Source organism: Saccostrea echinata, unplaced genomic scaffold (assembly GCF_033153115.1).
Source record: "Saccostrea echinata isolate AGI-Se365-2 ecotype Australia unplaced genomic scaffold, CSIRO_AGI_Sech_v1 ptg000002l, whole genome shotgun sequence".
Taxonomy (NCBI): domain Eukaryota; kingdom Metazoa; phylum Mollusca; class Bivalvia; order Ostreida; family Ostreidae; genus Saccostrea; species Saccostrea echinata.
In genome coordinates, this window is record NW_026889751.1 from 19,411,015 (window position 1) to 19,436,903 (window position 25,889).

General features: G+C 33.3%; 1 protein-coding gene across 1 annotated transcript; it reads right to left on the reverse strand.

Annotated features, from left to right (window-relative positions):
- Positions 1 to 17,081: 17,081 nt before the first annotated feature.
- Positions 17,082 to 25,643, reverse strand: LOC133201089 (organic cation transporter protein-like). The gene is made up of 10 exons (XM_061336891.1): positions 25,508 to 25,643; positions 22,691 to 22,887; positions 22,286 to 22,516; positions 21,709 to 21,911; positions 20,965 to 21,273; positions 20,551 to 20,685; positions 19,366 to 19,451; positions 18,840 to 18,960; positions 18,616 to 18,688; positions 17,082 to 17,510 (listed from the first exon to the last, which is right to left on the reverse strand). Exons 1-10 carry the CDS (start codon positions 25,641 to 25,643, stop codon positions 17,322 to 17,324), a joined length of 1,680 nt encoding a protein of 559 aa, XP_061192875.1. The 3' UTR covers positions 17,082 to 17,321.
- Positions 25,644 to 25,889: the final 246 nt, after the last annotated feature.

Here is a 25,889-nt window from a genome sequence, read left to right on the forward strand (position 1 = left end):
AATCAACCCGAGAATGCCGCCTCCAGTTGGAGGCGGCGAATTTCCAGTTTTCGTAATGGCGCCGCTTCTGACGTTTTCCTGGCACGTAAAATATAAAAATAGTAAAATAGCCAGGATAACGTCAGAAATTTCGGACTAGAGACACATAGGATGCAAATAATCTCGAGACATCCGGAAGGTGTAACCGTTTTCGTGCACATTACACGAAAGACTACTTTGTTCAATATGGACCGACGTCGACGAGTATAGTTTACATGACATGTATTATAAACATTTTTCCCTATACAGTTACTTTGAGAAACGAAGATTTATAGCGAGCGCAGCGAGCTCAATAGACTATCGTGTAAGAACAGAGGAAATTCGGAATGAAATCTGTACATACGTCAGGCAAATTTTCTTGGTCAACATTCCCAGAATTCCTTTGCTACCAGGGTTCCTAGCCTGGTTCCCTGCCTCATCCTAGCGTCGCGTAGTATACGAAGCATAACAGGGACAGGGAAGCAGGCTACCAGGGTTCCATGCGAAATTATTACAAAAGACCAAGGATAATTGTTCCTTACCAAGAGATAAGTTTACTTTAATTTCTTTGCAGAGAGCTTAAAAGAAACAACAAAAAAAACAAAAACAAAAACAAGACAAAAAAAAAAAAACCAATTGCATCTACTCCACAACGTATTTCATTTAATTTTTTCACAAGAACTATTCAACCAGACGCGTTCGGCTGTCTCCGTAAATTCCAACGTGCGGTGGAGCTAACGTTACAAGTGTAAGCTGTGTATATTATAGGTTTTTGATGGTACAACTGCGCTCGCCCTACCGGTCACACCGTAAAACATATTACAATTACAGGAGTGTATAAAGATGCATTTACTATATGTGCGCTTCTGCAACAAAAGTACATCTTTTCTTATTTGGGGAATATATAGTTAGTTTGCTCATTAGTATTTCGAGTAAAATTAGCTTTATAATGGGAAATTAATTCGTTCCTGGGATTATATATTTTAAACAATCCTTATATATGTACTTATTTAATGTTAGATTTAACCCACTTGGGGTACCAAATTTTAGCAACATCACAATTTATATGGTATTTCTAAAAATCTAATGTGCTTTTTCAGAACTTTTTAACTGTTACAATGTATTTTTATCCATGGCCATTAGAAAATACAAGCTGATTTAGTCTGTTTGAAAAAAAGAACTTTTTTTTTTTTAATTCAAATAAAATGGAAATTTTTTAAGAAAGTGCACTCAACTCCAAATTCTTGATCATTTCATGGATAAGTGCTAGCTTGAAGGTGTTCTGAGTCATTCTCGGGTAACAAACAACGGAAGAGGGGGTGGGACAAAGCCGACGGAATTGTCTACATGAACCACTTCTGTATTATTTCAGTCGCCACGTCTCGATCGATCCAAGACAGCCTTAACTTTCGTGACAGCGTTCGCTTGATGTAAAACATTGCCAAAGATACTATATTTTTTAACCCTCAATTACTATACAAAGTGCGTCATAGACTACCGTTTCACGCCAAGGTCTTCTGAGAGTATCGTATGTTTCAGGTGTTTGATCACTTTCACAATGCAAGTCTGTATGATAACCTTGGGCAATTTCAGCTGGTTTCTGGCATAGCCGACAAATGATATCGTTATATCATTGTAAGCATAATTCTTGTGTGTTTGCTTTGAGAATTTTTCATCAAATTATTGGTGGAAGGCTGCAAATTTAGACTATACTAGGCATTCAGTAAGTCATGGCCATTGAGCAGTGGGATCTTTTTCGTGTAAGCATCTAGTACGTCCCTCGAACCTGCGACGTTTCTCCGCGACCCGATCTAATCACTGCGCCATGTAGTGCTTTTTATAATCATAATAAACAAATAATGATATTTTGTATGTAATAAATAGATTCCATTTTAGGGGATGTTTCGTCATTTGATCTGAATTTTTTTAGCTGAACTTCCTCACACGCCTTACTTACTAATTTCCAAGTAACTATATTTACATTCAGTGTAATTTTCTTTATGAAATCCAATAGAAATTTAAGACATTCAAATCTCTATAACACACACGAAACTTTGTCACCGCGCGGTAGAATACACATTAGGAACTCCAAGCATTTTCAATATCTAGGAACACCAAAATGTATATTGTTTTGACTCAATTTAATAAAAAAAAAAATAATAACTACCGTTAAATTAACGTAAAATACAATAACTGTGCGTTTAAAATTAATTTGTCATAATTTTTTTTCGCAATGTTCATTTGCGTTATTTAACTTTCCAACGTCACTAACGGCTCTTACGTCTATTAAGCACACCAGTTCTGAAAGGCGCTAAATTCATAATAAAGATTAACGAAATCAAGAATTATGAAGAGAGAAAATTAGAGAATGTAAATATAAGCACTGAATTCTTATTTTTTGGATATCGTCGGTCCTATAACACGTACACCTGGCCGTGCCGACAAATTATCATACAGCGCTAACGCGCGGTATATAATTTGTCGGCACGGCCAGGTGTGTTATAGGACCGACGATATCCAAAAATAAGAATTCAATGCTTAAATATACTCTGTATTATTTATTGTAGGGATCTTCTGCAAGAATTTCTTCATTTGATAAACATGCATGGTATATGTAACGAATCTTCTGAAAAAATAAATGAGTTAAAAGAGTTTAAAATTTGGACTCAAGCCTGAATAACTAAACATAGAAATAAGCTCATCTGATCCATACTCATAACCGAGTTTGTATAGACGTGAAATTCCAGTATTTTGTCATCCTCGGACTCGTTTGAAAATATTTGAATAATTATTTATGTTAAGATTAACATAAGATTATGTGTAGAGTCAGTAGCCCGGGCGCCTGAACTGTTTCCGCCAAATTTCAGGGACATAGCATCGTTTTTGAAAGGGGAGGCAGCCAGAGAAAAAAATTTCAACTTACCTGGAAAAGACCTGACCAGCCAAAAAAAAAAATTAGAAAAGAAAGAAAAATTGTCCAAACTCGAAAATCCTATTTCGGAAGGGGGGGGGGGTTAGATTCCAACTTCCTTCAGTACCAAATTTTATTCTTACACTACTGCATTACACGATACCCTTATTTGACTATACTGCAACAAAAAAAGGGGGAGAGTTGAGAAACCGAAACCGGTCTTTCAATGAACATTTTCAATAGTAACAAAGTTATGTTTGGAAAAAAGTGGAGGGACAGCCCCCCCCCCCCCTTTGGCAACCTTGAGGCCTGAAATTTTCAGATTTTTTTTCGGATCATGAGTATCTTAGAGCAATAAAGCTAATTGTGGTTTACAATAAAGAGGCTCAACCAGAGACGTCCGAAACGATTAATTTGACAAGAAAAGAGTCTTTCGAAGCGAACGATGTCATTTTAAAGTAGGTTAATGATTGATATATAAACAAAATAAAAAAAGCGGGGGTGCCTGAAATTGAGTTAGGTACCTTGTGGTAAAAATAAGTAAGGGTGCCCCGTATACGAAACAAGTGCCTGTGTCAATGGCCCTGAATGCCGAGCATAGGTCAAAATTTGCAGCTTTCCACCGGCAATTGGTAGCGTCACCCACAGGCACCAAACTCGCTTGAATTTTTGACCCCCTAGTATATTATAAAGAGGGTCAAAAATTCAAGCGAGTTTGGTGCCTGTGGCGTCACCATATGAGTGAAAAATTCTCGAGAGGGACGTTAAACAACAAACAAACAAACACAACATAGCATTTCTTTATCCGCTATAAGAATGATGGATTACACGGTAAATAGCTTTAGAGGTACTAGAACATATAAGTTCTAAGGCGTCAATTCACAAGTCCCTTTGTAAAGTTATTAAAATAATGATACAAAGAGGTCTTGATGTAATATGCTTGTTTAATACGATGGTAAATGTATCATGTTTAAAAATTTGAATTTGCTTGGAGGAGATAAATAGAAAAAAAACAGTTATTCTGTAAATGTGTTAACCTCAATCTAGTCAATTCAAAATTATCTGGAGCACAAAATTCTCCAAAACTTTAAGTTTTACATGTAGCTGGTTTTAACATATTTTATTGTAATTATAAATGCAGATGGATTTGGTACAAGTTTTAAAAACTTATAACACCCTTTCACTACAATTGCATGAAAAGTCTAAATTATATCACAGTTGTATGTATTATCAACATTCAAAATCAAAATATAACAGAGGAGCAGATTTTGTAATTCTAATTTAAGTTTAAAAATTAGTCATTGCATGATTAGTGCATTTCTAATTTTAATTGGATATAAGTTCGATTCGTTAATTACTTAAAGTACGTAGAAACAAAGGCTGACATATATTAAGTATATTATCTATACATTTCGGAATATCATAATTTTCAGATTTTTTGTAAAATACCTAGATATATTACAGCGCATATTGGGAAGAATGCCACTTAGATAATCTGGTACTAATTTATGTATCTTGTACATTATTGTTAATCTGAATTGTAGCTACTTGTTTTTCTACTACTGAGTTGTTCCCAGACCGTTTAGAAGTTATGAAGAAGTCTGTTTATAATTTATTTATGTTAAGAAGTTTTACCTAACACAAATGTACTTTTATTAAATGCATAATGTGTGCATTGCATTAAATTCTATACGTATATTTTAGCAGGAAGGTTCTTTCTTTCTTTTTTTATTTATTTATTTATTTATTTATTCATTTTTATTTATTTTCTAAACTTTTTTTCTTTCATTACACTCATCATATAACGATTCAGTGTTAAGTATTTCCGAATAATGTGCAACAAACGGTTAAAGTTTTTATGATTATTGTTATTACCGGTTACTAAAATTATGAATACATGTACATGCATCTTCATCTATGAGAAAAGATAAATGAAGCATACAACTTGTGATGTATTTTGAAATGAAAGATTTTTTTTCTTTGCGTTATGTTAATCTCTCTTCCTTCTTTTGATCCGCCTCCCTGGTTAACACATCATGTAATTAAAGTTTGAACTATCATGACGTTGTAATAATTTTACAGAGGTGGCAGAACTCTTTTGTAGTTTCATTTCTCAGCAGTAAGACCTTTTCTGTGAACCACGCATTGTTCGTTGCTGTGTACTGGAAAAGAAACCTTACCATTTCAAAATTCATGTCTGAACATAAGAAATAATAAATTTACAAGACAAAAACAAATACATGTATATCACGAACCGGAAATGAAATGATATTAATAAATCTTTAGATCTATCTATTATAATCCGCTAGTGCAAACAGAAGCCAGAAATTTCAGAAGGGGTGGACCAAAAATATGTTGTTTTCATATCTCCGTGAGATGACGAATGGTTTCCTGTTTTTTGGTGGCTCTAAGATTACCGGGTGCAGAAGATTTCATGATCTTGCGTCTGTTTATTTATATAACGACAAACTGTGGTTTCATTTTTGCACTTTAAGAATTCGTTTGTTCAAGTTCAGATAGCGTGTTACCTTGTCTGCGTCTTCGACCGATGCACACGTGCAGCCGAACACGCGTAAAAGAACTTTTCAGATGCTTAATTTACTTTTTTGAAAACCACAGCAGTCAAGCATGTTTTTTTTCCTTCAAAGAAGTAAAAAAAAAGTTAATATATTCTAAGAGGGGAGCAGGGTCATTTTTTTTCAAAGTTTTATCCTAAAGGGACGATTACCCCCCTCCCCCATTTTTATAAACCATTAGATAATTTCTGTTGTATTGGCATATCAAATAAAGGCAGCTATGAACTATTATATTTTTTTTTGTCCAAAGTGTTCGAATTCCATATTTTCAAAAATTATCAAGAAATTCTCTCTCAAAATTTTTAAAGAGTTATTTAATATTCATGTACATGAATTTCCAAAAATCGATTAGTTGTATTAATGCATGTTCACGCTCTTGTTTTCATTTGTTAAAATAGCCTTTTAAATTAAAGGTATTGTAAATTTTAACAGTATTAAAGAAATTTAATCAGCAGCATTGAAGATGGGAGTTTATTGTAACCCAGACCCGACCTTCACCACTCCAAAGAAATGAAATACGACTAACAGAGTTAAGAAGAGGGGGGGGGGGGTTAGAATGTGCTCATTTTTGCAAATAACTTTGCTCGGGATAAATTAGAGATTCTTGAAAGATTAAAACAGTTCAAGATTTCCCTTAAAGTATACAAAAAATTGTAGAGACATTTTAAGCAGCTCTAATTATGTACTATTAGTTTTGGTCTTCATTTTATGTGCAAGAAACTGCGTATGCTGTTCAGAGGACAATAAACCATGTTTACAAATTGCATGGCACTGCAAAAACGAAAACAATGTTCTCAATCCGTTTTATGTCTTGAATTGTGTGTCTTCCACGTATATCAAAACAAGATAAAATCTCATTGATGAGAAGTGTTTTCATCGAGGGGGGAATGTTTTCATTGACGGGGAATGTTTTCAGATGAATCAAGAACTTGAATGTTATTAACCCTTTAAAGTGCGACAACTCCTAATCTAAAGAAGATTGGAAGTGCCTACACAAATGTATATTTTGAATGAACTCCATTTCTGAAATCTAATGAAATAATAATTGATTTATTAATTAAATCATCGTTTACTTGTTGAGAGAATGGGTTCAATTGTATACCTGTTGGTTAGTATTGGAGCTCCAGCATTGTTTTCTTCAGTTCTTAATTGTTTAAAATGAAGGGTAGATATAGGCTTATATTGCACTCCGGATCCACACGTTGTAGGATTATAAGTCTTTGGAAGATACATATATATATATATATACATGTGAAATAAGCAAGTATGGCTAATCGTGCAATATTAAATTAGCCTTATAGAATATAAAGCGTGAAATGTCTATACTTTTACATGTAATACCCAAATGGAAAAAGCCTTGCTAACTCCACACAGGATTACCGTGCAACAAATCAAATAGTTTCCAGACATGACTTATTCCGCAATATCCACATAGAACTGGAGTTAAAAGCGGATCTTACCGTTTTAGATGTAAATCTGCAGTTATTCAAAAATGTGGTGCTCATAAATAGATTTTTTTCATTATATTAAGATAATATTCAGGTATTTCTGAGTACTCCAGCGTAATAATTCATCCAATATTGCAAAAGAATTCTATAAACAGATTGTGACATGAATGGATTTTCATATAAGCCCAGTGTTTAGGTGTCAAACTAACCAAAGGTACAAACAACAAAATTAATATAAAAATTAGGACAAAACAAAGAGGCATGAACATGATCCTCCAACACGATTTGTACAAATGACTCCATGTTTGGATGCGTGGGCACTTTTCAGCCGTTGGAATTTGCATTGTGAACGTGTGACTTGGAATTTTTACAAATTAAATACCGACCGACTGTAAATGTGAGTAATTTAGATAAATAAGGTATATGGTTTTAGGTCATGTATTGTAATCAATCAGTATGTTATACACGTAGAACTTTTAAGGTCATGGTTAAATGTTTAAATTTGTTTTGTTTCAAGGGCAGACGGCGGTGAATTATGAAATACAAAGCTTCTGGATTTTAACTCACCTGAACCAAAGGTTCATGATGGATGGTGGACGTTTTGGTCTTTTAAAAAATCTTCTCATGAACCACTGCGACAGAAAAGATAAATGATGGGAAGCTGTAAGTTAACTTTGTTCAAAACATGGTCAATGGGGTGTGGTCATAATGAGAGTGGTCAAATCGAGTAGGAATACACATTGTATAGTAAAAATATTTCTGAAATGTTTTCAAAAGCAATCGTCCCTATTTAGTGTATACTAGATTCAAGTTTATTTGAACCATATTTCCCAAGCTATAGGGCAAGGCCATCATAGAGTGAAAATATATATAATTATATAATCACTTACTTTCGAGGGGCTTAAATTTTCAAGGTATGAAGAGATCCACGAATTCATGTCCTCCACGAAATGTGAAATTTTAAAGAAATATAACAACATTACACTTCCTCAACCAAGAATTTTTTTTTCGCAATCAACGAAAATGAATGATTTATATACGAATAAGGATTTTTTTTAATTTCATGATAAAGAGCAGAAAGCATTTCATGTACATGTAGTGTAGATTTATATTTGTTTAAAATATTACTCCCGGAGCAAAGGTGCATGGGAACAAACTCTAGAGTTAAAGTTTAACATATTATAGTGAAATCTTTTGAAAATCTCAAAAAAAAACCCAGCAGCTTCACAATTAATCATGTAGAAGTCATTGATTTTAAGTTGATGGCTACAAGAAGGGTGTCCATTTAACCACAACTTATATGTGACTCAGGTGAGCGTTGTTGTCCATGAGCGTCTTATTTTACAATCATTAAACTTTCAATGAAGATTCTTTTTGGAAAAGAACAGCTGCGCACTAGAAGACATTTGTTAAACTGATCTATTATATTATGTGTTAAAATATTTTTGATCTTTTATTAATATAAATGTATCTGGGATTTTCTGAAGTCCCGGATCATGCAAAACGTTTCTTTGGTAGAGGGAATATTGAATTGCACAAAGCAATGATTGGAAAGCCGCCCTTGTGACATCTTTGGGAAGGCAGGGGACACCTCACTTCAATGCATTAATTCATTAGGGAAATGGCTAAAATAGGCTGTGCCTGCTGCCCAATCCCATTCACTTTTATGAATAAATATTGTTTCAATTAAATTAATACAAAAACAGAGACAACATGTTGAAACACTTGTGTAAAGTTCCTTAAGATGTAAAAACAAACCACAAGTTCTCAACCTCCCCCCCCCCCCCCTCCCTTTTTTTTGTCCAATTACCACGTAACAGTGTGCAGCAGATTTCCATTTAATTTTGTTGTTGTTTATAGAAGGACAAATGAAAGCCAATGTATTCTATCTATTTGTCTTGCTATAAATTCCATTGTAGAAGACCAGTCATGTATGAAATCTAAAAGTCATCGTGAAAGGTTTAAAGGGTGCTTTTCTGAAGGACAAATAACGTTATAAAATACAAATCTGATATTAGTATTTTTGATTCTGGAAGCCTCAACAAGTAATTTAATTAGAAAAAGCTTTGTGCAAAGAACTAAAACGGAAAAGGGGATAACAGTTCTTTAGTTTGTTTTCACACAGAGGTGGAAATGAATTTTCAGATAATGTGCACGTGTAGGTTGATTTTATGGGTCTTAAATAAAATTCTGTTTTGTACCTGGATAATGATTATGGAGTACCACAAATATTTTTTATACACGCAATCACTTTTTTTCTTCATGGGGTTTGCTCGTTGTGCATAAAGGATTTTTTTTCTTTATAATATATAAAAGACTACAAAGCAAATTAAATTTTCCAGTAATTGTCTTTTTTTTATGAGTTGCATTGTTTATTTTTGTTATGTATAATGTTATTAGGTTTGTTCAGATACTGCTACATGTACGGTTCTTGCTGTTAGATTTGCTTCATTCAATGACGTGTTTCCGGCATACTGAGAATCAAAATGGCGAAAAAGAAACATAACCCTGAATACCACACCGGGACAACACTCCACGTAGGTGTACAAGTTTATCTTTTAAAAAAGATAGGTGAGCTAGCGTAATGGCCATGATAAAACACAGAAGTAGATATCTGAACCATTGGTTTAATTTGCTGAATCGATTAATTATTATGAATAGGAAAGCACAGTGGTGCACCTTGGATGATGTTTGCGGGATGGATCTCAGTTCAGAATAGTGAGTCTAGAGTGGGCTTCACATTGGCAATGACTTAAGTCATTTACTGTGCTTTAAGCATTCTGTAATTTAGAACTGTAATTTCAATTTTGAGGTGACAAATAAAAGATCAGTAGATCCAATGAGCACCATGTTTAAAATATTCCAGCGTGGTTCTGTTTTGTAGCAATCGCATTTATTTCGGGCCTTTCCGGCAAGCTCGGAAAACTTATCCAAAGTTGCTTGCAGGAAAGATCCAGGAAGGTATAGTTAAGAAAACTGCTATGTTTTCATTATAATTTTAGAAATAAGTTATCTCTACAGTCTTGGCATCAAAAGATCTTAAGTTATACAGTTGCTTTTGTACATTTATGTACAGGTTAGTCAACAAAACATGAAACTTTAGATCATATGTATTTTCAGATGATAAAACGAAAATGACATGTGATACAGTTTATCTTTATTTACTGTATTATTCCGAGAATGCCTTATCGCAGGCCTTTAAATTAGATCGCTTTAATCCGACATACCAAAAAAAAAAAAAAAAAAAAAAAATTGGGTGTTAGAAAAAATAAAGGTATGAAACTCCTTACATAGGATACCCACTTTCGCCAATAAAATACATTTTAATCAAATGATATAAAACTTTCTATTCGTAACTATTCACATATAAACAATCTACCGTACTACCAAAGTTCATTCCGAAATTCCGTATACTTCCCGAGATGTGCTGAAATCAATTCCAAAATTGACCTTATCTTTTTTTTTTACTCGACATTAGTTTGGGCCTCTGAATAGTTACACTAATTGTAAAGCGGGAACGACGGGATGAATTTTCCCCGGAATTTATTCTACACTCTCTGAATATTTGTTTATTAGCTCTCAGTCTCCACAAAATTTTATCTGATTTGATCATATGGTCTTACTAAATTACCACCACCATTTTAGCGTTCTAATTTTTAAAAAATTAAAAATCAAAAGGTATATTTTACATTCCGGGAAAATTTCATTCAATCAAAGCTCTTTTTACATTAATAAACAACATGGCTGTGCAGTTGTTGAAGCAGACGTGTTTTAATTTTTTTTTCGCGAAAGAAATTATTACTGACTTAATCTTACGATCTGGAGTCAAAAAAATCAACTTTAAAATGCTGAAAGATTGTGCAAATACTATGCAGCTGTTCGCTGCAGTTCAAACACCGTCTGTATATATGTAAATAACCAGGGGCCCAAGCTTATGTCGAGTAAAAAAAAAGTAGGTAAATTTTGGAATTGATAGCATATTTCGGGAAGTATAAGGAATTTGGAATGAACTTTAGTAGTAATGTAGATTGATTAGATATAAATAGATATAAATAGAAAGTTACTGTAAAATTTTAGAGCATTCGATTTAATTTATTAGCGAAAGTGGGTACACCATGTAAGGAGTTCCATACCTTTATCTTTTTTATACACCCCAAATTTTTTAAAGTCAGATTTAAGCCAATCTAATTAAAATTAGATGTTAGATCCGCTCGCATACTCGTTAGTGTAGCGAGTATGCGAGCGGATCTAACATCCAATTTTAATTAGATTGGATTTAAGCGATCCAAAAGCCTGTGTGTCCTATCATGAAGTCGAGCTTGTGTATTCCGGTAAAAAAGACTAACGTAGTTGCTAGCGCCCTAGAACGATAGCAAAAAACATTTTTTATGAAATGGTTTTTGGAGACCAAGTCTTCCAACGATCTGTTGGAATTCCCATGGGTATTAATTGCGCCCCGATGTTAGCAGACCTATTTCTATATTCATATGAAGCAGAATTTATTCAAAATCTCATACATGAGAAAAAGAAATCTCTTGCTATGGCCTTCAACTCAACATTTAGATATATCGACGACGTATTGTCAATTAACAATTGTTATTTCAAGATATATCCCGGTGAGCTTGAAATAAAAGATACCACAGAGTCTGACACATCTGTTTCATATTTGGATATTTTACTAGGAAAAGACATTAATGGTAATCTAACAATAAAGCTTTATGATAAACGTGATGACTTTAACTTTTCAATCGTCAACTCATCTAACTTATGCAGCAGTATACCCTTATCACTTGCATATGGGGTGTATACCTCTAAGTTAAGCAAGAGCATGCTCTACTTATGAACAATTTCTAAAACGAGGTACGTTATTGACAAGTTGATAAAACAAGAATATCAACAGTCTCGTTTAAAGTCATCATTTTGCAAGTACTATGGTCGATACAATGATCTTGTCAGCAAATACAATCTATCATTAACATGGCCGTAGGAACCGGGGGGGGGGGGGCGTGCCCCCCCCCAATAATTTTGCCGATATATAGAATACTATAGAAAACATAGCTACTATATGTTTGTGCCCCCTCAATAATAACTTCTGATGACGTGGCTCCCTCCTCCATGGCACCTGATCCCACCTCTGATGTTTTGGAGGTCCGTGTTTGCTCTGCTCCCGAATTGTATTGTTTTAATGGACTTTGAGCTTGAATACTCTTCGTTATCTCCATATTTCATGAATTAAAACTTGAGAAAAGCTAGTCCTAATGTGTTACATTTGACTAAGCCGACTCTTCTAATTAAATTCAACCATTTCTTTTTGATAATCGTTACTTTTGGAAGCTGATTAAAAAAAACTCAAAACATACTATTTGAAGTTCAACCCTTTGCAATATATTGTGCTTTCGGTATACTAATTGTTCGAATCATTCAGTTGTCACTAGCGTAAGCATAATCAGATCTATTAATATGCCCCGGAAATCTCGTGAGATTTAGAGTATCCTCTACTTCGCCGCAAAAGAGTGGCATAAGTTACTAGATAACTGTTAGGTAATCACAATACTATAAAGTGTAAAAAGACATTATATTGATATAATTATAATTCCTTTTTTTTAATTTTGACTGCGATCGAGTCTTTTACACGATCACATGCGAATCACATGACAGCTTTTTGTTTCCTACTAGGTCTGAGGATGCTTGCATATTTGATTGAAACTTGTAGTCTTAACGGTCGTGAAGCTTTGAGGTCTGTGTTGATGAAAAAAGAAATGGGAAAAAATCATGTTTGTTTGTATTCTAAAATATTTGGACACTTTTGTGTCCCTATCTTGGTTCCAGGTCTCCACGTCACACACTGGATTCGAACCCGCGACGTAAGGATCACCTCCTTAATCTGCAACTCTAGAGAAAACGTTCTAATCACTACTCCACGCAGGGATCTGGCTGAAATTGCTTTTTCGATTTCATTCAGCGCATTTCTGAATGTACTGGAAACGAGACAATTAAATGTACTTGATTTAGCGGAAGATGCTTTCCGCCAAAGGAGCTAAATAGAATAGAATCGGGAAATGTAATACGTTTACAGTATCTCCGTTTGCATCCTCTGTCGACCAGTCACACCCACCGTGAGCCCTATAGGTTCCCTAATTCACTTAGATGATAAAAAACATCATTGATATAATAATGGAACATGTTCAATGTAAATTTAGTCAGTGCTATGATTATGAATGTACAGTGTTTTCGCTTTGAGTCATCGATGTCATTTTTGTGGAGAAATACAATGTATACTTGCAATATTAAACACATTGACTGTGTTAGATAAATGTTGATTTTAAAAGATTAGGGGTTTAGAGACCATCTCTAGAGGTGAAGTATTCAGGGAGAGGTAGAGAATTAAGGAATGACAAACCGTGGAGTGGTTAACAGAGACACACTCCACAACCAAATATAAAGATGATAAGGGTTTTAAACCCACCTAACTGCTAACATAATATACTCGTATTTCTAACGTTAATACTAATTAATTGACTTATGCTTTTGAAAGATTTTTTTAATTCTTGTCATATTCTGAAAACTAAATCTATTTTGATTTTTATGTACATGAAATATGGAGATAACGTGCAGTGTTCAAGCTCAAAGTCCTTTCAAACAATACAAATCGGGAGCAGAGCAAACACGGACCTCCAAAAAAATTAGAGGTGGTATCAGGTGCCATGGAGGAGTGAGCATCCCCTGCCGACCGGTCACACCCGCCGTGTGCCCCTTGTCATGATCGGGAAATAACGGAAAAATCCGTCGACAATTCATTGTGTAAATAATGGCATAACAATTAATATGAAAAACGTCAGTCAGCATGTAACTTAATGATAGATTGTATTTCCTTACAAGGTCATTGTATCGACCAAAGAACTTACGAAATGATGACTTTAAACGAGACTGTTGATATTCTTGTTTCATCAACCCGTTTGTTAATAACTTACCTCGTTTTAAAAAATTTTCTTACGTAGAGCATGCTCTTGCGTATCGAATCAACTGAGAGATACACACCCCATATGCAAGTGATAAGGATATATTGCTGCATAAGTAAGGGAAGTTGACGATTGAAAAGTTAAAGTCATCACGTTTATCATAAAGCTTCTTTGTTGTTAGATTACCATTAATGTCTTTTTCTAGTAAAACATTTCAATTTTCATTTAAATTTATATCTTTGTACGTAAATGAGACTATTGCAATCTAGCATTTTTCTAATGTTAATAACAATTTACTTCTGCTTTTGAAAGACTTTTTTTATTATTCTCGTCATTTTTATGTACATTTCAAGATATTTTCACTTTGATTTATATCTTTGTACATATAAATATATTTTCTTCAAACACAATTTGCTTTGTGTCTGTCCTTTGTAAATCAAGTAAAGGCTAATGTATTCAATTTAGGGATTTTTTTTCTCTATACATTCTATTGTATAAGCCCAGTCAGTAAAATATTTACATATCATAGTAACAAGTTTAGAAAGTGTATCATTTAAAGAACAGCGTACGCTGCATTGAATGGCAGACATGTCATAAACAATTTTCACTATCTTTTGAACTGACTTAAAAATTTCTTCTGGAAATATCAAGGATAAAAAAAAATAATATAAAAGATGACAGTGGAATTCTTTTTGACGTCAAAACATGGAATTAAAACCCCTGCATGTGAAGTGTGTGTGTTTTTATTATTATCATTATTATTTTTGACCTTACATAAGTTAGTTACATTATAATTTGTCCACTTTTACTCAATTAATAGAATGGATTATCACAGTGGGCTTAAGACACGTTAAACTTAATATGCAACCTGACATCTTCAATGGCGTGCTAACCGTTCACGGTAGCTCAGTCGGTAGAGCGCTCGCTCCGTGATCGGGAGGTCTTGAGTTCGAATCTCGGCCGCGACAGACCTAAGTCGATAAAATGGGTAGCAACTGTTCCTTCGCCATGCGCTCGGCACTTTGAAGTGAAAGTTGCGGTTCCTTCGGATGAGACCTTAAAAACCGAGGCCCCGTGTCACGGCAGGCGTTGACACGATAAAGATCCCTCACTGCTCAATGGCCCTGAGTGCCGAGTAAAGGTCAAAATTTGAAGCCCTTCACCGGTATATGGTGACGTCTCTATATGAGTGAAAAATTCTCGAATGGGACGTAAAACAACATACAATCAATCAATGGAGTGCTTGGTGTGTTTTCGTGTAGCATTGAATTTTAACCATCCGCAAACACCAACTGTAGCGAATAGAATTATCCAGGAATGTTATTAGCTTATGTCCTGGTTTGATATCAGTCAAATGAATCAAATACATGTTTAAAAAGAACTATTCACTCATATTTCTTCGAATAGAAACAGGCCGATTTAGAAATGAACTGCCACAAGAACGTTATTGTGTTTTATGTAAAGGCGGATCGGTAGAAGATGAAAACCTTTTAATTTCATTGTTAAGTTTTTGAGAATATACTAGTAAGAGATTTTTTTTTTCCATATTGTTAATTCAAGTAGAAATGTAGATCCAGTTGATAATTTAAACACTTTAATGAAAAAGTATCAAAGACAAACTATCAAATTTTTAAATTTATGCTTTTCAGTAAGATAAAATATTTGTACAAATCAAATTAATGTCATGCACCCTTTCTTTTGAAAATGAAAAGATTGTATATATACTAAAGTGACATATAGGTCCAATTGGCTGGGTATAATGTATATATATTTCTATTGTATCTATTACTGTAGATTCCTTAATATACGCGAGTATTTAAGGTAGTACACAATAGATAAGCCAAAATTTTCCTCAAATTCTTTTTTTATGAAACATTGATATTTTGTTCTAGGATGCAAAATCTTTCTTTATATATAATACGAAAGAAATCTAACCGCACACTCTTTGCCCACATTGTTCGAAATATGGCCTATCAGACCCCTGTAAGAAGATTGTGAATAGAGACATTCGACTTGAGAATGTGCCTTACTTAAAAACTATCAATTGATCAATTGAAAACGTGTGTGATGCTGTTTATAAAGGCAACCTTTTTGTAAACCACAATTCAGTAAAATATGTTGATACCGGTAAATTTGAGTAAAATGTGATGTAAGAATAGAACGTACATAACCCCGGAATTGAAAATTTACACTTTTACACAAGTCCTAATGTATAATTCAATTTTTCCGAAAAAAAAAAAACCCCAGAATGATTGAAATGGATCCCAAAATAAAATGTATCAAACTATGGAAAATTGAACCAGTGGTTTCATATATTTGGGCAATTAAAAGAAAATATTCAATGGCAAAAAATGAAAGATTCAGTTGGAGACAATACAATATTTGACCTTTAACCTCTTAATATGACTTTGACCTTTATTGTACGTAAAGAATGGGGACTCCTCATGTACATTTTTAAATATCAGCCCTCTATTTTTAAGTTACTTTGCATTTAATAACAGACTGTTATATCACATTTAGACAGCATAAACACATTCTAAATGTAGGCTCCCAAGTGACCAATATGTAAGATGTCTCTAATTTTTTAACGAAATACGGCGAAAACATATCACAGCTTATTAATTTTCTTACAAAGATCATTGATTATTGGCAATATAGTAATATTATTCTTTTTTCTCATTTACATTTTAAGAAATGAGTTAAAATAGATTTAATGGGTGTTTTGTACTACCTAATTATCGCGTAAATTCGCGAGAAGCTCCATTCGCGAAATAAAATTTCTCGCTTTTATTTTTATGGTGCTGAAATCCATATAAAATCTAGTGATCAACTGCTCACTCGCGATTTAATATATTCTCGCAATCTGACGTCTAAGAGTCATATCGCGATATTAAGTACTAGAGTAAAATAAGGAATCTACAGTGTTGTATTGGAATATATATACAGGTCACTATAATAAAATATTTACTTACTTACTCTAACGTTAATACCAATTTACTCACAAAGCAAACATGTCATAAATAATTTTCACTATCTTTTGAACTGAAACATTTTTCTTGGAAATATCAAGGACGGAAAATAGTACAAAAGTGGACGTTTCTATTTTAAATCAAAATATTGAATTAAAACCCCTGCATGTTATTTTTATTAATATTATTTTTATTGACTTAATATCAGTAAAAGACATTTTATTTCATGCCCAGGGATATACATATCCTCCATTGTTGAACTGTTGAAATAGAATCATGGCTTGTCACAGCGGACTTGAGACACAATCAACAAGGGAGTGCTTGGTGTGTTTTCGCGTAGCATAGAATTTTTATTTGCTATCCTCAAAAACCTACTAGTCCAAGAAATTTCTTTCTTTTATTCAATGTGTAAATTAAACTACTGATTTCCATTCGATTTCTCACAGGCTTTCGTTGGACGTTGTACCACATCTACGTATTCCGCTATTAGCTTTGTACCATGTTTTTAGTTCCTCTATTGTCGTGGGAAGTTCTCGTCCACGTGTTTCCGGTAGCAGGAGAATCAAAATGGCGGAAAGGAAGCACATAACACTGAACACCACACCGGGACCCCATGCAACATAGGAGTGCTACAAAATAGTAAATTCAAATGTTTACTTAAATTAAATGGAGATAAAAGTTTGAATTGTATGAATACCCCGTATTACCTACATGGGTTTATAAGATATTATGCTATAATTAGCTGCAAATTGCTTCCATCATATTTGATTTCTTTTTTCATTATATCGATACAAAATAAGTAGTAATGTACCGATTGATCTATTAAATCGATTATCTAATCGAAATGGTAATCGATTATACAGAATATTAGTTAAAAGTAAATATTCCTATGATTTTTTTTTTCTTCATTCTTCTTTGAATGTGACTAAATCCTAAGTAATGATTTAATAAATGAGTCCAATGATACAAAATACCTCAGAAGTGCATTTTAGAAATCGTTACAGATTTTTTTTACCAATTTATCTTCATTCAAAAATTAATACTTGGAATCAATCGACTGTTACTTGATTATGATAATGAATCCGATAATCGATTATGAAAAAAGTTCCGATTGCCCATCAGTATATACATTAAGTATTGAATATTATTATATCACATATCCTACCCAATGACATATAACCATTTGTATATATTTTAGATAATGCCCATCAGTATATACATTAAGTATTGAATATTATTATGTCACATATCCTACCCAATGACATATAACCATTTGTATATATTTTAGATAATGCATTCATATTTTATCATATAAAGAGTAACTACAATTACAGGTTGCTTTAAATTAAAAGCAATTTTACAGTAGGAAAGGATCTCCGTTATGTACATGTTGTGAACATAACATTTAGCCATGTGACCTTTATACGATTCTTATTCCTAATTCACACAAAGGAAATTCGGGAATTATGAGCATACTATTTTTTTAATATACTAAATAATTCCAAAGTCAGACCTTCAATAACCTCCCAGAATATATTTCATCCATATTATCGTTCACAGTCGGTTGTATGACAGGTCTACCTGCCCTTTTCTAAATAAAGACAATAGAGTTATCTATCTTTGTCAATATTGTATTTTCACTCATGAAGTCTTCAAGTTTCTTAAAGATAGGTTTTACAGTATGAATAATACATTGTCTGTCACACTCAAGTGGTGTTTAATGCTAACACTTACCAACGACATAGAAAATGGCGCTAATATTCCACCAATTCTTGCAAAAATAGAAGCGTAGCCATAACCAGCATTCCTGCAAAGATGAATTAATGCAGTTCAGTATAACCATTTACATTTCATTTTTCGCGCCGTTTCACGAACCGAAAACAAAATATATTATCCGGATTAAGATTTTTTTTTTTCAAATTTAGATACTTTTGACAATGAATTCAAATGCAAGCTACCTTAGATTAGTGGGGTATATTTCCGATGTGTACAAGAAAGTTGAACTGAACGAGCCTGTAATTCCAAACTTTCCTACCAAAACCAAAAATGTAGACAGGTGACCCAATGCTTCACTGTCACCTGGAAATAAAGCAATCAAAAAAAAAGAAAAACAATGGTTACCATATTAAAGATTTGATTGAGGAAAAAATGTACCAAGAAATAAAAACAAAGACATATCAATAAGTACATCATGTATCATCGAGGAAGCAATGCAAGAATGTACAGAGTCTTCAAGATTAAAATAATACTTTTAAAATAATAACTAGAAACGTTCTCAATTTAGCGGTAGTCAGTTTTCACTACGTCTTGTCTTGTATACCCATATATATGAATTAAAACAAAGTGCTTTGCTCCAAATGCGCTAATTTAATTTATGATTAAATAATCATACTGAATGCATAGATTAATGTAAAGTGTACGTTTACAGAATATGGTAAGACGTGATGCCAAAGATACACAACATGACGTGGACTTCATACTTACCTCTGTACATGGACAACACAGTGGCTACCAATAGAGAAACTCCTGAGGTCGCTAGAAGAAGAAAGAGAGTTCTTCTACGACCAATTCTGTAGTTGAAAAAATATATGAAATCAGTGGGGGAAAAAATGTGCAGTGCATGCGTAGCGCACGTGTTTATTCTGAATTTATAATTATTATTATTAGAATTATATCATGCAAACTAATTGTCCTTTGAGAAATGAATGTTGTAAGTCCGTATTCGTATCAACTTGAATTTTTATAAGAATACTAAGTCATCAATTTGATAAAGTTGCTGTTTAATTTTACAGAAAAAAATCCTCATGAACTCTTATAGATTCAGACGTTACGATTACCTATACTGTTCTTACATCTACAACCAGAGAAGATTCAACTCTACAACACATGGCAATGTTTTTATACCTTTAATGCAAAAACTTTCCTGAATTACCGTTACGGAAGTAAAATTTTAAGAGAGACAACTGTTTTTGTCTAATTCATTTTGTTATGTTGAAAATGTAGTCGTCTAAAATAGCTGACTCGGAACTAGAATCGATGATATAAGGTTCAGTGGTCACTTTCAGATAAGTTTCAGTTCTTTTTGAAATCTGCATTCTATGCGTGAAATTTAAAATAAAATCCTTACGGAAGTTAGCGACATGCTTATAAATTCGCATGAAAGGAGATGTATGCATTTCTTTGCGAGAAAAGGTTTGATTTCTTTTTATATAGGATAAAAGACATTTTTTTTAACATTCATTGCAATCTATTTGGAATGATTTTACGGCTGAAAATTTCATCTTGAAAGTTATAAATAAATGAAGCGACATTAAGATTTGCAGTAGAATACGTTTTTCAACATTACATTATGTTCATATCAAAACCTTAACTGCATATATATCGGTGAATATTTACAAAACCATGTATGTATATTAAGTCTAAGAGTTGAAATCGACCTTTAAATTTATAGTTAAGATATTACAACGGTAAATATGTAAGCGACAAAAAAAAATCTTAATTGGTCATGTTTTTGTAGAATGACTGAAATACAATAATTTTTTGATTTTTTTTTTTTTTTTTTTTTGAAAGATGTAGTCTCGGAGCTACAAAGGTGTGAGCAAACATTTTTTTTAATTATAATTATCATTCATTTACTGATCATTCAGTCCATACCTAACGTGTTCTTACCTGTTTAACAGAATAAATTCAGCAAAAGCCGACAAATATTCTATGGCCCCTAGAAAGAAGAAGTTGACGAAGCGGTTTCCGTACAAAGTAGTGGATATAAGATTCAGCCCATAGTAGGTCAAGATATTCGTCAGCCTGGTAAAATAAAACTTCATTTTACCCTCGGCAACAATTAAAAATCATTTCATACAAAAGTTTTGCACCGAATTTAATGTATTATTGTAAATTATTACGTACAAATAGTTGAATACTTCACAGTGCATTTTTCTGTTCTATTCATTATAATAAAGTTTTTGCAATCCTTGTCATTCTTTTAATTCAATGAAATATGCCACAATGTTCGCCTGAATAGTATTAGATGTAAATATTCATGTTTCTATTTTAATGTTTATGTTTCAAAAACTTATAGATTACCAAGTAAGCCAAATAATGCCAGAGTTGATGAGAACCACTCGGTCCTTAAGAATAGCAAACATGCCATATTTCTTCACTTCCGTATTCCTTGGATTGTAGGTTTCAATGAGTACTTCTGGGTCCGTTGATACCTTTTCAATTTCCTTTTTGCCACCATTCAGATTTTCTAATTCTATCGTTTTTGCTTTGGCTTCACTTATAACTTTGTCAAAATCTTTTTTGTTCATTTTAGCAGCCTTTCGTACCACTTTTTCTGCTTCTTCCAAATGACCATTCGCCATTAGCCATCTTAGAGACTCATCAAAAAGCCTGCAAAACATTTCCTTAGTCACTATGTACAGATACACTTATTTTGATGATATAGTTTTAAAGTGAATTTTGCAATAAAGTTGTTAAGATAGGTAAAAATAATCTTTACATTCATTTAATTGGCTTCACAAATTTTTTAAGTAATATCACTCGATGACAGCTGTTAAATGAAAAGGCTTTTGAAGGTAGAGGCTCTGAAGACTAGACCCTAGGCTTTGATCCCATAGATCAGTGTTACCGTATAATATTCTATTTATTCGCACTCTCAGTGAAATCACGAATTCAGTGTCCAATTTCTCGTATAGTTGTAAACTTATATTTTGTTTTTAATCTAAGAGAATTTCTGCACTTCAATTATTTTCCAAAGCAAAAATAAGTGAAATCATACTTTTGCCAATTTAAGCTACTGTACAATACATGCATATTAATTTTTACCAGTATTCTACGAGGCTGTACAGAGATAGTAAGGACAACAGAAGTTGTAGGTATCTCCAGGAAAATCCATACAAAAGATAGGCCATTGGCGTTAAGAGAACAATCCCTGTGGTCCACCAGACCAAACCCATCACTTCTGCGCAGAATCGCCACTCCTCTGGAAGTGTCTCCACGTATTGCGTCACGCTTGACAATAACAATCCCTAAATATACAAAGATGAAATTATAAATATATAGGATATATTTTTTTTATATGGAACAAGATGTAAAACTAAAAACTTTGATTAAGAAAAAGAAAGACATGGAGAACAAAATATTAGGATTTGGCATTATTATCCCTTCTTATATCAGGATTGAAACACTGTTTTTCGAATATGTGAATTTATTTTATTAAATGTAAAACGTAAAAATAATGGACAGCAAATAGTATATTCTAAGGAAAAAACAATATTTCAAGGAATAAACAATACCAATTTTCTCTTAAAGGAATTTATATGGAGCAAAATTTTATCAAGGAACGTTTATAGACATCTTTTAAATATCCTCATGTGAGAAATCCCACTCTTGTTTAACATACCTCAATGGCGACCCCTGTAAGGAATCTAAGGATGGCAAGTCCTACATACGATGGAATAACAGCTGTAGCAACGGATAGAACGAGGATGGAGATGTGTGACACAATGTGGACTCGTTTTCTACCAAATTTATCAGAGAAGCCAGTGCACAGAAACCCGCCAAAACCTTGTCCCAGGAGCAAAAGGGACTGAGAGATATCCAGCTTTGTGGACTCATCGCAAACGAGATTCCACTAGGTATGAAAAAAATGTGATAAAATGGTCATTTTATAAGAGGGTTGAAAAGAAAATTGTAATTTTTCAACATTTGGATGAAAAAAAAAATTAAAATTTTGTCCTACTTTTTTTCATAAAATACTTTCAATTATAATTTTAAGCTTCTGAGAACTTCTATTTAGGAAGTTTACCTCAGTTACAAAAGATATGTCATCGTATTCATTATAGCTGTAACCACTGGAACATGAAGAAGTTGTGCTAGAAGAATTTGATCGGTTAGAAGATATCGTCACTGAACATTTTTCATATGTTGCGTAAAATGCTGAGGCATTCCAAGTTTTATTATCGGGAGGTGATATAGTGGCACATTGGAAGTCGGGTCGATATCCTGAATAAAAAATATCACAAAGATTAAACTTCATATAAATCTAAATAATTAAATTTAATTTGTATAACTCGGACAATCTTTTCTTATCCTGATCCTTTTGAACATGAAAAAACATCGAAAATGAATGGTTTATTTATGTACAATTGCAACGTATGTTTTTTATGTGATTTGAAAAGGTATGTTTACCATAAAAATCGAACAACATGTGTTGAACATACACATGAGTTGTTCATGTGAATAATTCATATAATCATGAAAACAATACAAGACATGGACGGAGTAAAAAAAAAAAAGAGACTCTTGGTAAGATCATGTGGAGATCAGGTGCCCAAGGAGAGTAAGCATCCCATGTTGACTAGTAAATCCCCACGGAAATGAATATGTTTCAAATATTAACATTCCCGGTACATTTGAAAATTGACATGTGTTTTCTCCATTGTCTTTGTTTGTAAAGCTCATTATTACGATTGCATTTTAGAACTTGGCTTTAATTCCACATCTGGTAATCTAATTTATACTCGCAGTTTTCTTTCAAAAGATAAAATTCTTCAAAATCGCGCTTTAGTTATTAGCAGACCTATTTTTGTATTCATATGAAGCAGAATTTGTTCAAAATCTTATACGTGAAAATAAGAAAACACTTGCTGTGGCCTTAAACTTGACATTCAGATATATCGGCGTCGTATTTTCAATTAACAATGGTTATTTCCATTCTTGTGTCGATACGATATATCCCGGTGAGCTTGAAATAATGATACCACAGAGTTTGACACATCTGTTTTATATTACACATGTCATCTGTTTCATATTTGGATATTTTACTAGAAAAAGACGTTAATGGTAATCTAACATCGTGATGACTGTAACTTTTCAATTGTCAAATTCCCTTACTTATGCAGCAATATACCTCCATCACCTGCATACGGGGTTCATATCTCTCAGTTGATTCGATACGCAAGAGCATGCTCTAAGTACGAAGAATTTCTAAAACGAGGCAATTTATTGACAAACAAGTTGATGAAACAAGAATATCAGCAGTCTCGTTTAAAGTCATCATTTTGTAAGTTCTATGGTCGATACAATGACATTGTCAGCAAATTCAATTTATCATTAAGTCAAATGCTGACTGACGTTTTTCATTCTAATTGTTAGGCCATTATTTACTCACTGAATGGACGACAGATTTTCCCGTTATTTCCCGATCATGACAAGGAGCACACGGCGGCTGTGACCGGTCGGCAGGGGATGCTCACTCCTCCATCATGGCACCTCATCCCACCTCTGATGTTTTAGAGATCCGTGTTTGCTCTTTGTATTGTTTAATGGACCTTTGAGTTTGAATACTGCTCGTTATCTCCATATATTTCATTTCAAATAAGTTGAACTTCCCAATCAACAGATGTGAATTTGAGTTACCGTATGTCCACTGAATTCCAAAACTTCATATAAATCCTTGAACAAATACATATATCAGACTTCCAGTAAATGGGCTATTTGTATTCCTCACAAAATATTAAATGCTGTGAAGGACTAACTTCATACGTACTTACTAGTACATATTGAAGATGTTGATGTTTATGTCTCCCAAATGATTCGGAATGCAAGAGATGTTCTGAATACTATCAATTTTTAATCAAAGGCTATTTGATGTCACAAGGCGTTCAGTAGTCTCGTTTTCAGTCAGCACTTCGCAAACTCTATAGACGTTAAATGACATTGTATGGAAAAAACATTTTGTTGGATTCAATCATTTGAAATGCCAGTGTATTTAGATCTATAATAAATTTTGACAGTCTGGTTGGCTTAGACATGGTAATTGCATGAAATCCTCTTTCAGTAACACGTGACTATAGCAATCATGTTGAAATATTGGCCAAATTATTTACAAATCCCGTGCAAGAAATTCATGTTAGTTTCCTTTCTAACGCATTCTGAAAACCCATGCGAGAAATCCGATCCTTTTTCCATATATTGAGACACCGATTATTGAAAACCCATGTCAAAAAAGTCGAGTACTAAAATACCATACATGGAGTCATAGGATCAGTGTATTTCCCGACGTAACTGCCGACTAAGACCAATATTTAATACTTAACATATGATTAATTCTAGAATTTCCAGTTTATAATTTTGGAAAGTATATAAATCATTTACAATTCATATTACTTTCTACATGTTGTATTTGAGTATCAAATGTTTGAGCACAATTCATTTGTAAATTTACCAAAGTTTGCTCAATCTGAGATAGAATTTAGAGCAACTTTATCACAGCCATAACATATCAAATGATGTGGGGCTTTTAAGTCCAATTTTCAGTTATTAGGACAAGGATTCCATTCCTGCACAAGGCTTTTGTGTGTAAGGATACCTCACATTGAGATTCAGATTCTGTATGCATACCTATAGTATAGTATGTAGAACCTGGATGGCTTTTCGAAAATCCGTACAGGGTCTGTGCCTCAACCGTTGTTTATTTTATATGGTGAAGACATCTTACAATTTTACCTGTATATTTAGTGAATGTTATATATAATATGTTCTTCCGAAACATGCTCCAAAATCAAAGAAGCAAGGAAAAATGTATTTTTCATTATCTTTTATATTTTCTCCAATTGCTCACCTATAAAAACAATAGCCAAGAGATGGAAGGAGCAGGGAATCATAGCAGCCCACATAAAACACAGCTGTTTAACCTGGTAGCGACCCCAGGGCCTCAAGGCTCGCCAGATCTCGTCCACATCCACGCCTTGTTCCATGACAGTGCAAGTTGTATTTTGATAGAATTTATGCAAAGGCACACAACTAAACAAAAGAAGTCATTCATCTTTACTTTAAATACTGGGATATATCCCAGTTAGCTTGAAATAAAAGATACCAAAGAGTCTGACACATCTGTTTCATATTTGGATATTTTACTAGAAAAAGACGTTAATGGTAATCTATCAACAAAGCTTTATGATAAACGTGATGACTTTAACATTTCAATCGTCAATTTCCCTTAC